The sequence below is a fragment of the Cygnus olor genome, chromosome 29 (assembly GCF_009769625.2).
Source record: "Cygnus olor isolate bCygOlo1 chromosome 29, bCygOlo1.pri.v2, whole genome shotgun sequence".
NCBI classification, from domain to species: Eukaryota; Metazoa; Chordata; class Aves; order Anseriformes; family Anatidae; genus Cygnus; species Cygnus olor.
In genome coordinates this window covers 1,534,679-1,548,857 of record NC_049197.1, presented here as the reverse complement: position 1 = coordinate 1,548,857, position 14,179 = coordinate 1,534,679, and the positions used below count along the sequence as shown (strand labels likewise).

Sequence of the window (14,179 nt, the reverse complement as noted above, 5' to 3'; positions counted from 1 at the left end):
GACCACCAGGCAGGGAAGGGTTTTGGCATCGCCTCCAGCAGGCTCAGGTTCGTGGCACCATCACACAGGGGAAGCAGGAGCTCTAAAAAGCACACGGGCAGCCTCGGGATCTCGGGTCGCCTCGTGCTCCTTCATTAGCGGCGATACATCTCCAGCTACACACGTCTTCACAGCAGGGACAACATATTGCAAGAGATCTACTGCAGGAGAGAGAAATAATTCAAGTTTAAGAACGGGAGAAAAACCTAAGAGAGCCACTGTTTCTTACTGAGCAGGGATAATTACAAGAAAGCCATGACAAGCCTTGGAGAGCACGTTGTTTTATCGAGGAAATGCCTAAGTGACCTAGAAACTGAAGTCCCATTTCCTGAAATTATTTATCCGCTTAAGAGCCCGCGTTTCAACGAAAGTGAGAAAAAAAAAACTGTCGAAAATGGGACTTGAGAGCCCGAGTCAAACTTGAACAAATTCTCCCTGCAATTGTGTGCGAATGGTTTTAAAGAGATCAAAGTCAAGGCTGCACGGAGCTGAGAACAGGAGAGCCTCTTATGTAAGCGACTACCTATGGATAAAACGCTTGCCCATGAATTAAAATAACTGGAATAGCATCCAAGGGATAGGGGAGAGAAAGGCACGAAGCGCTTGCGTGCGTGCTGGGTCATAAAGTAAAAATATTTTGTCCCACCTGTTATTATTCATACCGCACGCGGGCATTTTTATTTATTTAGCATTCAAAGGCACACACGTTTTACGGCGTCATTATTTGATACGCGAGCCCGAGAATCAGAGGGGAGCAAGAAATATTCCAAATGTAAGCCACGTCTAGGAATTTGGTACGTTACTGTGAGTTGTTTAGCTGGAGCTGCATTCTGCCCGAGGAGTGATGGCGTTTTGGTGGCGAACAAAGCAGCGATTTCCCATCTAGAGTTTACATAACTCAAGATGTGAAACCTCACACGGATGAAGGATACAGAGCCCTAAACGCTGATGGTACAAACTGCCACGCCGTGTGTCACAGGGAGCTTCCCAAAGGCAAAGGGAAGGCAGCGGAGGGTAAAAAGATGAAAAAACACCCACGTGAAGAAGAGCGAGCGTCGGTGAAGGTTCCCCCCACCTCCGCCAGCAGACACGCGCGCTCAGAAAATGCTGCCAGCACGCTCAGGATTACCCAAAACCACGCTGCACCACGTTGGCCTTGCAACGGCTCCGTTGGAGCAGAGACCTGGAGGATGAGCCACGCTCACCCTCCTACAAACCCCGGCACGCTGCACGGGAGCACCCCGCCGTACGCAGGCTCCCAAACCCCCTCCGTGTGCACAGGAGCTTCCTCAGCCCCATTTTCACAGAACAAATCCGCACCGTGTGGCGGGACGCTCAGTAAAGCCCCTGCTTTCTCATTTTAGGGACCCGCGGGCCGAATCCTGCAGACCTGGCGCCCGGCTGCCGTCACCTTTGGGTCTCGTCCCCCTCTGCTCCCCGGCCGCGTCTGTTTTACCACCGCTGAAAACCCAAAGGAGCAGGGAAAGAACGGCCGAGCCGACCTTCAGATCCCACTGCAACAACAGCTTACGGTGGAGGAAAACTTTACCTTTCGTTAACAAGCAGATTAATCGGCAACACGATCGCAATCTCCCTCCACTCAGCAGCAGCGCAACCTCGCTTTCAAAGCTTGTAAAGGACTTCCAGCACCTTTGGCCGGGGCCACGATCAGTGGCACCGCTGGAAACGAGTCTATTTTAAAAGCTGCCTATTTGAAATAATTGCAAGCATCATCTGCTCGGCGATCGGAGCGTTTGTTCCCTGCGTTTCAGCAGACTCAGCACCAGCAGAAGTATTTGGCAGAAAAACCGAGAGCCATGCTCTGCTCTGTGTCAGGTTTACTCACTTTGGAAACGGTTAAAGGGTGTAAGAGAGCCCAGTCTGGTTACCCAGGTATAAATACACTCCGCTGGGTATTGCTTATTCCCTAGCACTGCCAAGTCCACCTCCAGCCAAGTCCTTAATGCACTGAAGTTTATGAAAGACTTTTTTTTTTTTTTTAAATATTATTTTTAATAGTAACAACGGTATTCGGAGCGAGGTCTCTGCCAGCCAGGGCTGAAAACGTCTCCAAGAAGCAAAAGAAAAAAGGGGGAAAAAAAATAAAAAGCAAGCAGCGTAAGAGCTCTGCCAGCAGCAGCACTGCAAGCGTGGCTGCGCGTCCCCAAAAGGAAGGGAAGCGGTGAACCCTGCAGCTTCACCTGAACTAAAACATGAGCATTTCATACCAAAGGAGCCGGAGCATCCCTTTTTCGGGAGAAAGGGGAAAAAACGCCTTCGGACAGCTTCTCCTTTAGGGTTTGCTCGGTCGCATCACAAAGAGAGCTCAGACGCCAGCCCCGCAGAGCGCGCACGGAGAAATCCCTGCGGTGGGCGTTCAGAGGGATTTCACAGCCCGCAGCCGGCAGCTCGGCTTTGTCTGCTCACCACCCAGCTCGCCACGGCCGGCACCGCTGAGTTTTTCTGGCCCACGAGGCTGGGAAACTGCGCGGCATTCGGGCTGCGGCAGGCTGGCCGCGGGCCGGATCGCCGCGGCAAAAAAGTTCAACATGCGGCTGCTGGCGCCCTGGAGCTCAGCCCTGTGCTCGTCCCCTGCTCGTGTTCGGGTTCAGAAGAGCAAAGAGGGGCCAGGAAAATCCCCCCCCGCTGGCTCGGCCTCTCACCACCACCCCGGCCAAGCGTGCAGAGGGCTCAGAGGGAAGAGGAGCAACCCCAAAAGCTCGTCCCACCACGCGATCAGCCTGCGTTGAAACCCGGCGTAGCCCTGGGGAAACCACACCGCCTCGGAGCCGTTCGAGGCACCGAATTCACCACGTTTCGAAAACAAACGTCGAACTTTGGCACGCCTTAAAAAGCAGCATGTGCTACAAAAAGGCCGCGGCCCGGCGGGTTTTTGTGTTAGAAGAAACCCGCCGGGGTTTCTTTTGCGCCAAGGAGGCGCAAAGCGAGCAAGGAACCTCTTTGGAGGATGAGGCTGAACTTCAGAGACCCAATTACACCAGAGTCCTAAACCACCCAAAGCAAAACGCACGGCAAGTATCAGCCCCGAAGAGGGAGAACGGGGACCAGAGGAACGTCAGAGCTCGGGGACACCGCCCCATGGGGACACCAGCACCCGGAGACGCAGCCAGGACACCACAGCCCCGTCCCGCAGCTCGCTCAAGCCCACGCAGCATCATCGTCTCCAGCCCCCGCGGCTCCCGGGGCCGTGCACGGGTAAACGCCAGCCTTTTAGGGCTGGGCAAAGCCACGAAGAGAAGCGGAGGAGCGGGACGAAGAGACGGCGACTCGCTGCAGGCTTCCAACGGGACACGACGGGGGGGATTTGTCGGGCGGACAAAGAGACGTGAGAAATCTCCCGGTGCGAGGCGTGAGCATCGTGATGAGCGCTGTACTCAAAAGGAAGAGAGGCTACAAACGTGCTTTTGTTTCCTTCCCTACGTGCAGCTTCCTACACACCTCCACACCACAGAGCTGCCGCTTGCTGGCTCCCTAGGGGAACCCAGTCCCCATTCACATCTCTGCTCAGCCTCCGCTCGTCAGCTTTCGCCCATTGTGTTACGAGTTCCTTGAAGCCAAAAACAAGAAACGGGATTATTTTAACACAGGGAGGGGGAAAAAAAAAGAAAAAAAAGAATTTACAGGAAGCAACAGGTCCCTGATCCTGCAGGTTTGTTACAAAAAAAGCATTTTCTACCAGCGCTGGAAAGCCCTCGCGAAGCGCGAGCGTTGTGCTCGGGTGCTGAACACTTGGAGGAGGAGCAGCTTGGAAAATCTGGCCTCATTTCTAGGTGCGAGAACGTCAAAAAAAATAAATAAATAAATGAGAAGAGGCCCAAGAAAGTCAGAAGGATAAATAAAACCAACCAGAACGCAATAAAGCATCACATGTGATGCAGCAGCAAACGAATCCAAGCCAAAATCCAACCCAGAGATCCTCCGCTAACGCACGCTGCAAAAACCACCGCGCACGGCGAGGCCTGCCAGGAGCCCAGCACACTTCACTTCAGCCGTTTCAAAAGCGTTTTCACCACGAAGAGGCAGCAACAGGCGCTGGGCTAGGATGGTCCCAGTTGGCCCGCCCGCTGCTGCACGCCCTGGAAGAGCTCCAGCTGCTCCCGGCCACCTCGTCGCGTGGTGCTGGTGGACCTCACCGGCTCAAGGAGGCTGGAAGAGGGACTCGCTTCCATCCCCACAACGTCCAGCTGCTCTCAGAGCTCCCCATCTTTTTAAAACAGGCCAAGGAAACCTCCTGCCCGCCCCACGCCACAGCCACAAGCCCTCTTCCAGCCGTCCTGAGATCGTTCTCCTCCGCCAGGCGGCGTCCCAGGGGTTTCAGAAGAGGCGTGAGCGAAGACGTTAACGAGAAGTTAAGATTCCTGGAGTCCTTTTATTTTTGCCAGCTCCTACACCGCACGTCTACGCCATCACCACCGCTGCAGGAGTCGTGCCACGCGCTTCCGAGCTCACCTGGACCGCGAACTGCCCCTGCTTAAGGACAGCAACGGCGCCTGCGACGCACCAGGACGGGCTGAGCGACCAACAGCGGGACCCAGCAGGAAGTTTGCTTTCACCTGACAGCTCCATAAATCACGCAGGGGGGGGAAAAAAAAAAAAAATCAGAGCACTACACGCGTACGGTGGGAAACGCCGGGGAAGACTGGAAGAGAAGGGACCTTGAGGAAGTAGAAACGCGAGCAAGACGCAGCTTAGATGTCAGAAATACCCTTCAGCAAGGGAAAGTTAAGTTAGAGCGAAAGCCAAAAAGCAAGCGGGAGGTTTAACTTGTTCCCAAAGTTGGCGGAAAGCTTCTCCTTCTTCATCCTCCGAGGAGAGGGAGCGCGTGGAGGCAGCGCCCCGAGCCCCTGGTACAAACCGCCGAGCTCTTCGGTAGCAGGATATTGGCAAACTGGAAGGCATTCAGGAAAACAGAGTTCAGCAGCTGGAGGGATTGATTTACGCGGAAAGATTAAAATAACTGGGCGTGGAGTCGGGCTGAGTGGTAAGTAAGGTGGACAGGATCATTTTTTACGGTTAGCTGACAGGCAAGTGCCAAGAGGCAGAGGAAGCGTTCAGCGTGCTGCAATTAGGCATAACCCGAGGACTGGCACACAATTAAGGAAATTCACGGCTGCGTTATAAAAGTTCTCAAAGCGGTGAGGTCCGTCGGGTCCCAAAACAGCCTCCCGTGTCCCAGTTTCCAGCCCAGGGCTAGGAGCAGGGGTAAGAAGGCTCCGCTCGGACAAAGAGCGCACGGCCGCGGGTAATCGGCACCAACCTCGCGCCTCCGCCGCTTTTTGGTTCGTTTGTTTGCGGCACCGAAGGCAAACGAGCACTCCAGCCCGCAAAGCCATTAGGCTTGGCACCGCTAATTGCCCCGCTCGCGTCACAGAAGGCAAACACCTTAACGAAACGAGGAGCGGGGCTGTTTTAACCCTCCTCGCCTCCCCAAACCCGCCTGCTGAACCCACCTCCCACAAACTTCTCCTCCACGCGTAACGAGCGGAGTTATTCTTAGCCTCCCCCAAGAAAAACCCAACCTAACAAAAAAAAAAAAAAAAAGAAAAAAAAAAAAACTTCAGCAAAGCCCGTGCTTCGGAGCCGCCGCTGGATTCCCCTCCAGGAACGCCCGCGTCCCGGCGACGACTATTTTTAAAGCAGATCGCAGAGAACCAGGCGATCCCCTCGGTGCCTCGACGCCGCTGGCCGAAGAACGTCCCTACCGTAGCGGGGGCAAAATAAACCGGGCGCCGCTGAACCGCTCGGAACACTTTTCTGCTGTGCTCCGCGCGCTGGAGACGTCCCTCGAAGGGGCCTGAGCAGGGAAAGGAGCGATAAGTTCCCCGGGAAAGATAACGGCGAGGACCAGGCGGCGCGGGAGGAGCTGTGCAGAGCGAGGAGGTTTCGGTGCCCCAAAACGTTTCACCCCGCACCTGAACGAGCCAAGCTCTTCCCCCCCCCCCCCCCCAGCCCCCCCCCGCCCCCGTTAAAGCGGGGGGAACCCGCACCAACGATTTTGGGATCGGGAACCAGGTCGGAGCCGTGCTCGCAAAGCCAAGAGGGACCCGGTGAGCGAAGGCTCGCCCCTTCCACACCCTCCGAAAACTTTGAGCTCCCCAAGAAGCCCCCCCGGGGAGAGCCCGGCGCCGTGCCAGGCCCGGGCTTTCTCATTTCTGCTGCTCGCGCATCTTCCTCCGTGCCCTGGGGCTCCCTCAGCCCCCCCGGAGGGCGTGGGGTGGGCCCAGGGCCCCCAGCACCCCGCAGCCGTACCCCTACACCCCGCTCCTCAGGTCACCCCCACCCAGCAGCGCCCACGGCCTTCGGACACCCCCAGACCCACCCCAGCGGCCCCCAGGGAGCCCCAAATCGAGCCCAGGCCTCCCCGCTCGGCGCCCTCACCCCCAAGGACGGGGGCGCAGGGCAGGGGTCCCCCAGCGCCTGGGGGGGGGGGGGGCCCACAGGACCCCTCCCTTGACTCCACTGACCTTTGGGGTCCCCACGTCCCAGAGCCTGAGGGTCCCCACATCCAAAGACCCCCCTCAAACTCCCCAACCCCCCCACACCCGAATTCCCTTAAAACTCCCCTAAACCTCTGCGGGGCCCTACCTGCACCGCCAGACGCCCTCCCCTCAAAGCACCCCCAGATCCACATACAGAGACCCCCCCCCCCCCCTTAACACCCCCAACCCCTCACATCCCAACCTTTGGCAACCCCTGAGCCCCCCCCCCCAACCCCTGAGCCCCCTCCCTATTCCCAGGACACCCCACAAGGCCTTTCCCCCACAGCCAAGCCCCCCAGCACCCCTAACCCCCCCCAAACCCCCTAACCCCCCCCTTTAGCTCTCAGTTTCCCCATCCAAGCCCCCAACCAGTCCCCCAGATTTTCCCCGGACGCCCCCCAAGGCCTCCTCTCCTCCTGGCAGCCCCCCCTAAAGCCCCCCCCCCATACCCCATAACCCCCAAACCCCCTAAATACCCCCCTTAGCTCTCAGTTTCCCCATCCCAGGTCCCCCCCAAGCCCCCAGATTCTTGGGACGTCCCCGGGGCCTCCTCCTGGCAGCCCCCTCGTACCCCTAAAGCCCCCCAGCACCCCTAACCCCCTCCCCAAACCCCCTAAATGCCCCCTTAGGGCTCAGTTTCCCCATCCCAGAGCCCCCCCCAAGCCCCCAAATTCTCGGGACTCCCCCCGGGCCTCCTCCTGGCAGCCCCCCAGCACCCCCACAGCCCCCCCTCACCCCCCAGTCAACCCCCCCCGTACCCCTAAATCCCCCCCATACCCCTCAAGCCCCCCCATTACCTCCCTGTTTCCCCCATCCCAGCTCCCCCCCCGTCCCCCAAATTCCCAGGACGCCCCTCAAGGCCTCCTCCCCTCCCCCAGACCCCCCCCCCCGTACCCCAAATCCCCCCCCAGAGCCCCCCCCCCGCGGGGGCTCCCCCCCTCAGGCACCGCCCGGGCCCCTCGCAGCCCCTCCCTTCAGCCCCGCCCCCAAGGGGCGGGACCCACCCCTTCCCCGCCCCGCCCTCTCCCCGCCGCCATTGGCCGCGCCGCCCGCCGCTCCGAGCCGAGCGGCGAGCCTATTGGCCGGCGGGCCCCGCCACTCAGCGGAGAGGCGGGAGGAAGGAGGACGACGGGGGGGGGGGGGAGTAGAACGGGGAGCGGCTGCCTGAGGAGAACTCGGGGAGAGTTGGGGGGGGAGGGGCCGGCGGGCAGTGCCCCCCCCCCGCCCTTCCCGGCCCCCCCCCCGCCCCTCCCGCCGGCTCCGTCCGCTCCCGGGGCCGCCCCCGCCGGGCCCGGGCCTCCGCCGGGTACCTCCGGGAGGGCCGCGCCGCCGCTCGCCGCCTCCGGGACCTTGCGCTGGCTGCGGACGCGCTGGGCCCCCCCCGGCCCCTCCCCTCCCCTCCTCCGCCCCCTCCCCTCCCTCCTCCTCCTCCTCCTCCTCCTCCTCCTCCTCCTCCTCCTCCTCCCCCCGCCCCTCCCCGAGCTCTCGCGAGATCCCGCCGCGAGGCGCCGCCGCCGCCGAGGGGGCCAATAAGGGGGCGTCGGGGGCGGGGCGGCAGGGGGAGGAGCCTGTGGATGTGGGCGGGGCTTCGGGCCACGCCCCTTTCTCCTCGGGAGAGGGGCCCCTCCCTCTGGGGGGACGGCGGCAACGGGGTTGTCGCGACAGGAGGGGGGGGGTCGTGACACGGAGGCCGTCGCGACATGGAAAGCGACGTGACATGGGGGATGTCACGATACGGAGGCTGCTGTGAAACAGACTGTCACGACATGGAGGCTGTCGCGACACAGGACATCACAACAAAGAGGCTGTCACGACATGGAGACCCTTGTGACATGGAGGCTGTCATGACACAGAGGCTGTCACAACATGGGGGACACTGCAACACAGAGACCCTCGTGGCACGGAGGCTGTCGGGACACGGAAGCCATCTGGAGGCTGTCGGGACATGAGGGATGTCGTGACATGGAGGCCGTTGCGATACGGGGGCCATCGTGACACGGAGGCCATTGCACCACGGGGGACATCGTGACACAGGGGACATCAAGAGATGGAGACCATCGTGGCACAGAGGCTGTCGCGACATGGCGGACATCACGACATGAGGGACATCACGACAGGGAGACCGTCATGACACAGAGGCCATCGTGCCACAGAGGCCAACGTGCCACAGAGGCCATCGCAACACGGAGGCTGTCACGACACGGGGGACGTCGTGACACGGAGGACGTCACGACGCGGAGACCGTTGCGACACAGGGGGTATCGCGACACGGGGGACGTCACCACAGAGCCCCCAGCCACGTACACTGGGTGCGGGCGGCCGCGGGGCGCCCCCGGGGCCACGCCCCCGTCCCCGTCCCCCCGTGGGTGCCCCCGCGCCGCCCCCCCCACCCCCCAACCCCCCCACCCCGCGGCGCCCCCAGGGCGGCGGCAGCGGGGCCGCGACGTCCCCGGGAGGGGGGGGGGGGGGGTTCGCCGACGTCCCCTCGGAGGCCACCCCGGGAGGTGGCCCCGCCGCGTCCCGGTGCCACCGCGGGGGGAGGTGACGAGGCGCGGGGCCGCCGAGGAGGCACGCGGACACCGGCCCCGTTATCCAACCGTGTTTATTCCTGGGGGGGGGCAGAGCGGGGCACCCCCTGCTCCCCCCCCCCCCCCCCCCAGCTCATCCCCGGCTGGGGACAGCGCTGCCACCGTCCCCGGCGTCCCCGCCGTCCCCGCCGGCGTCCCCGGCGCCGCCCGTCACATGGCGAAGAGGATGAGGAAGGCCACCATGAGGCAGAAGAGCCCCATGGCCTCGGAGAGGGCGAAGCCCAGGATGGCGTAGGAGAAGAGCTGCTGCTTCAGGGACGGGTTCCTGCAGGGACGGGGGCCGCGCTCAGCCCCCCCGGCCCCAAAAAAGTCGTCGTCGTCGTCCCCCCCCCCCAAAAAAAAAAAAAAACCCGTCCCCTTCCTGACCTGGCGTAGCCGATGATGAGGCTGCCGAAGACGGTGCCGATGCCGGCCCCGGAACCGGCCACCCCCACGGTGGCGGCGCCGGCCCCGATGAACTTGGCGGCGGTGTCGATGTCGCGGCGGGCGGCGGTCGTGGCCACGGCCCTACAGAGGCTCGGCCGCGCCTGGGGGGGGGGGGGGGGGGGGGGACGACGACACAGGGACACACGGTGGGGGGGGGGGGACACACACACAGCCTCGTCCCATCCCCTCGCGCCTCAGTTTCCCCCCCCCCCCGCGAGCTCCTCGCAGCCTCCCGGCGGGGGGGGTTGTGGGGCCGAGCCCCTTCCACGCGCCCGTTTTTGGGGTCAGCGCGGAGCCCCCCCCCACCCCCCCTCACCCCGTTACCTCCTCGGGGGTGCTCAGCAGCGAGGCGGAGAGGGGCTGGCACAGCACCCGCGGGACCCTCCTCACCTGCAAGGCACGGCCAGGGTCACATTGTGGGGGGGGGGGGGGACGGGACACACGCAGCCCCCCCTGGGAGACAGCCCCCCCGTGTCCCCCCACCCCCCCCGGCTTCCACCCCAAAACCCGCTCGGGATCGGGGGCACGAAACCACCTTTAAACCCCCCCCCCCCCCCCAAGCTGCGCCCTCCCCGCCTCCCGTCGCCTTCGGGGTGGCCCTAAAACGGCAAAAAGCCGTCCCCAAATGTCCCCCCCCACACCCCCCCAGAGCCCCCCCACCCCCCAAAGCCCCCCCCCAGCCCCCCCCCCCGACCCCCCACACCAGCGCGGGCGCGGCGACCCCCGTGGCGCCGAACATGGCGGGGGCCGGGGGGGGGGGGGGGCGCGGCGGGGGAGCGGCCTCCGGAGCACTGGGGGGGGTCCTGGGGGGGGGGCGGACAGCGGGGGACAAGGGGGGGCACAGAGGGGGGCTGGGACACGCGGCTGGCACCCGGGGGGCAGGGCCGGGGGGGTCACGGGGAGGGGGGGGACGGGGGGGGTCAAGGGGGGATGGGGAAAGTTGGGGGGGGGGGCAGAAGGGGACGGGGGGGGACAGGAGCGGACGGGGGGGGCGAGGGGGGATGGGGGGGGTGGGGGGGGGGGCAGGGGGGGCACGACCTGGGCCTGGAAAGGGGCATGGGGGGGGAAGGGAGGGGGTCCCAAAATGCAGCGTGAAGGGGGGGGGGGTCACCCCAAAATGTAGTGGGGGGGGGGAAGTCACCCCAAAATGCAGCATGAGGGGGGGGTCACCCCAAAATGCAGCGGGGGGGGGGTCACCCTAAATGCAGCGTGAAGGGGGGGTCACCCTAAATGCAGTGGGGGGGGGGTCACCCCAAAATGCAGTGGGGGGGGTCTCACCCTAAATGCAGTGTGAAGGGGGGGTCACCCTAAATGCAGTGGGGGGGTCACCCCAAAATGCAGTGGGGGGGGGTCACCCCAAAATGCAGCGTGAAGGGGGGGTCACCCTAAATGCAGTGGGGGGGGGGTCACCCCAAAATGCAGTGGGGGGGGGTCACCCCAAAATGTAGTGGGGGGGGTCACCCTAAATGCAGTGGGGGGGGGTCACCCCAAAATGCAGTGGGGGGGGTCACCCTAAATGCAGTGAGAATGGGGGGTCACCCTAAATGCAGTGGGGGGGGGTCACCCCAAAATGCAGTGGGGGGGGGTCACCCTAAATGCAGTGGGGGGGGGTCACCCCAAAATGCAGTGTGGGGGGGGTCACCCTAAATGCAGTGGGGGGGGGTCACCCCAAAATGCAGTGGGGGGGGGGTCACCCTAAATGCAGTGGGGGGGGGTCACCCCCAAATGCAGTGGGGGGGGGGTCACCCCAAATGCAGTGTGGGGGGGGTCACCCTAAATGCAGTGGGGGGGGGGTCACCCCAAAATGCAGTGGGGGGGGGTCACCCTAAATGCAGTGAGAATGGGGGGGGGGGGGGGGGGCTCACCCCAATGCAGTTTGAGGCCGCCCCAAACCGCCAAAGTAAGGGGAAGGGCGCCCCAAAATGCGGTGAGGATGGGGAACCACCCAAGATGCAGCGTGAGGTCACCCCGAAACGCAGTGTGAGGGGGAGGTCACCCCAAAATGCAGGGATTCGCCCCAAAACGTAGCGTGGGGAAAGATACCCTAAAAGGCAGGGATTCGCCCTAAAATGTAGCGTGAGGGGAAGGACGCCCTAGACTGAAGGGGGGGGGGGTCACCCTAAAATGCGGTGTGAGGGGGAGGATCCCCCAAAATGCAGGGATTCACCCCAAAATGCAGTGTGAGGGGCAGGTCACCCTATAACGAAGGGGGGGGCACCCCAAAACGCAGTTTGAAGGGGAGGTGACCCTAAACTGCCGGGATTCACCCCAAAACGCAGTGGGAGGGGGAGGTGACCCCAAAGCCCAGGGATTCACCCCAAAACGCGCTGTGAGGGGGAGGTGACCCCCAAACCGCCAGGGGTTCGCCCCCAAACTCCCCCCAAACCTCTCCGGAGCCCCCACCCCCAGCCCCGTGACGGGCACCCCCCCCCCCGCCCCTCCCCCCCTCCCGGTGCCCCCCCCCCGTTCCGCCCCCCCCGGGCCCCCTCACCTGGCTCACCGGCGGCGGGCAGGGTCACGGGGGCCGCCGACTGCGCAGGCGCGGCCGGAAGCGCGGCCCGGAAGTACCATAGAGAGGGAGGCGGTGCCGCGCCATAGAGCGTCCCCCCTCCAGAACGGCGCCACAGCGCCCCCTGCGGGAGAGGAGGAGGCGGCGGCTGCGCGGGGGGCGCGGGGGGGCGTGGCCAAAGGGGTGTGGTCAAGAGAGATGGGCGTGGCCAAAAGGCGGTGTGGTCAAATCGGGGGGCGTGGTCAAGAGGGGAGGGGCGGGGCGTGCTCGGCGCCCCTGGCGGCCAAGGGGAGGGAAGCGCGCCGGGGGGGGCGTGCATGGGGGAGGGGGCGCGCACGGGGGTGTGCACATTTGCACGCGTGTTTGCACGCGTGTGTGTGTATTTGCACATTTTTGCATGGGTGTGCACACGTGTGCATGTGGGGGAGGGGCGTGCGCATGCTGTGTGCAAATGCATGCACGTGTGTGTGTGTTTGCAAATGTTTTGCAAGCACGTGCACACGTGTACGTGTGTGCACATGGGTTTGCGTGTGTGTGCAAGCTTTTATGCGCACGGATTTGTACGTGTGCAAATGTTTGCACGTGTGTGTGTGTTGCATGTGTGCACATTTGCATGTACACCCACCTGTGTACATATTTGCACATAGTTGCTTGTATGTGTGCGTATGTGTTTGCACGTGCGTGCGTTTTTGCATGTGTGTACCTCTAAGCGTGCATGTTTGCATGCACATACAGCTGTGTACATATGTGCACCTGTGTGCATGCATGTGCACGTGTGTGCATGTGTTGGCACCTGTGTACTGGTGTGCTCACATGTGCATGTACGTGTGTACGTATTTGCATGCATGTGCACGTGTGTGTTCACGGTTTTGCGTGTGTGCATGTGTTTGCAAGCATGTGTGCATGTTTGCACTGCATGCACATGTGCACATGCTTGCACATATTTGAATGTGCATGCACATGTGTGTGCGTGCACATTTTCATGCACGTGTTTGCACATGTGCCCACGTGTGTGCACACAAAGCAGAGGGCTGCATTGCTGCGGGTCCTTCGGAGCGTGTGGGTTGCACACGCGTGTGCACGGGGCTGTGTGCGGGGCGCCGGGGCTGTGTCACCCCAGGGGCCGGGGGGGGCGGTGTCCCCGCAGGCTGGGCCCCCCCGGGTGTGCTGGGGGCGGGGGGGGGGGGGTGCCGGTTCCCCCCGGTGCTGAGCGGGGCCGCCCGGGGCTGTCGGGGGGATTTATGGGCAGCCCTAATGCGGGAAGCCGTAAAGCCCGAGCGCGCCACTATTAATTAAATCATTGTTATAATTAACTTTCATTAAAGGAAAATCAATAGCGAGGAGCCGGGCTGGAAGGAGCCCATCCATCCATCCATCCCCCCGTCACCGGGCGAGCACCAGCCCCCGACCAACCCAATTCCCCCAGTTTTTCCCCCAACCCCCATTTTTCCTCCCACCCTTTTCCTCCCCATTCTTTTTAAAATTTCCCCCCCTTTTTTTTTTTTTCCCCTTTATTCCCTGATTTAAACCCCGGCTCCATTTGCTGCCGCTGACCTTAACGGCTTAAATTAAAGCTCAATGTTCTGTGCTCCCCCCCCCCCACCCGGGGGGGCCGGCCCGCCCCCCCCCCGCCACCGCTTTAATGTCCCCGGAATGGCTTTGACCTTGCGATTAACAGCGGGCTCGGCACAGCCACCGCAGTGTGACAGCGGCTGCCACTGTGTGTCCCCCCCCCCCCCCCCCCCCCGAACCCCATTTTGGGGCGGTTTTGGGGAAAAGGGGGGCGATGGGGGAGGTGGGGGCGGGTGGGGAAACTGAGGCAGCTTTGCAAAATCGGGGGGAGGGTTTGGGGGGGGTGCTCAGGTGTCCCGTCCTCCCCCCCCCCCCCCCCCCCCCAGGTCCCTGGCCCTGTCCCAGCTCTGGCGCAGTCGCAGCCGCTGCTGCATCCTAATGAGGCACCGGGGTGGGGACGGGGACACGGGGCCGCGCGGGTTCCCCCCCACCTCCCCCCCCCCCCCCCCCCAGGCCCCTGCACCCCGATGGGTGGACGGACAGACGGACACGTGCGGGGGGGCTGGAGGGGGTCGCAGCCCGCAGGGCTGGGGATGGACAGACGG

General features: G+C 63.0%; 2 protein-coding genes across 8 annotated transcripts in view; both read right to left on the bottom strand.

Annotated features, from left to right (window-relative positions):
* ATF7 (activating transcription factor 7) overlaps positions 1-7,956 on the bottom strand; it is a 49,224-nt gene extending 41,268 nt beyond the window's left edge. Inside the window, exons 1-5 of one of the 7 annotated variants that reach the window (XR_005814969.1) lie at positions 6,646-6,779; positions 5,763-5,854; positions 4,510-4,620; positions 3,499-3,607; positions 4-200 (exon numbers count right to left, since the gene is read on the bottom strand). The gene's annotated coding sequence lies outside the window, so the exon portion shown is untranslated. The other 6 variants (XM_040539397.1, XM_040539400.1, XM_040539396.1 and 3 more) reach the window with 6 other exon arrangements.
* A 1,171-nt stretch (positions 7,957-9,127) lies between these two features.
* Positions 9,128-12,113, bottom strand: ATP5MC2 (ATP synthase membrane subunit c locus 2). The gene is made up of 5 exons (XM_040539394.1): positions 12,045-12,113; positions 10,257-10,356; positions 9,878-9,943; positions 9,494-9,654; positions 9,128-9,392 (listed from the first exon to the last, which is right to left on the bottom strand). Exons 2-5 carry the CDS (start codon positions 10,290-10,292, stop codon positions 9,278-9,280), a joined length of 378 nt encoding a protein of 125 aa, XP_040395328.1. The 5' UTR covers positions 10,293-10,356; positions 12,045-12,113; the 3' UTR covers positions 9,128-9,277.
* Between the last annotated feature and the right edge of the window lie 2,066 nt (positions 12,114-14,179).

Excerpts from the sequence above, each read along its gene's own strand:
- ATP5MC2 (XM_040539394.1), bottom strand. The coding sequence starts at position 10,292 with ATGTTCGGCGCCACGGGGGTCGCCGCGCCCGCGCTG. Across the intron at positions 9,655-9,877 it reads TGCTGAGCACCCCCGAGGAG|GCGCGGCCGAGCCTCTGTAG; the intron begins GTAACGGGGTGA and ends CCCCCCCCCCAG. Across the intron at positions 9,393-9,493 it reads CTCATCATCGGCTACGCCAG|GAACCCGTCCCTGAAGCAGC; the intron begins GTCAGGAAGGGG and ends CCGTCCCTGCAG.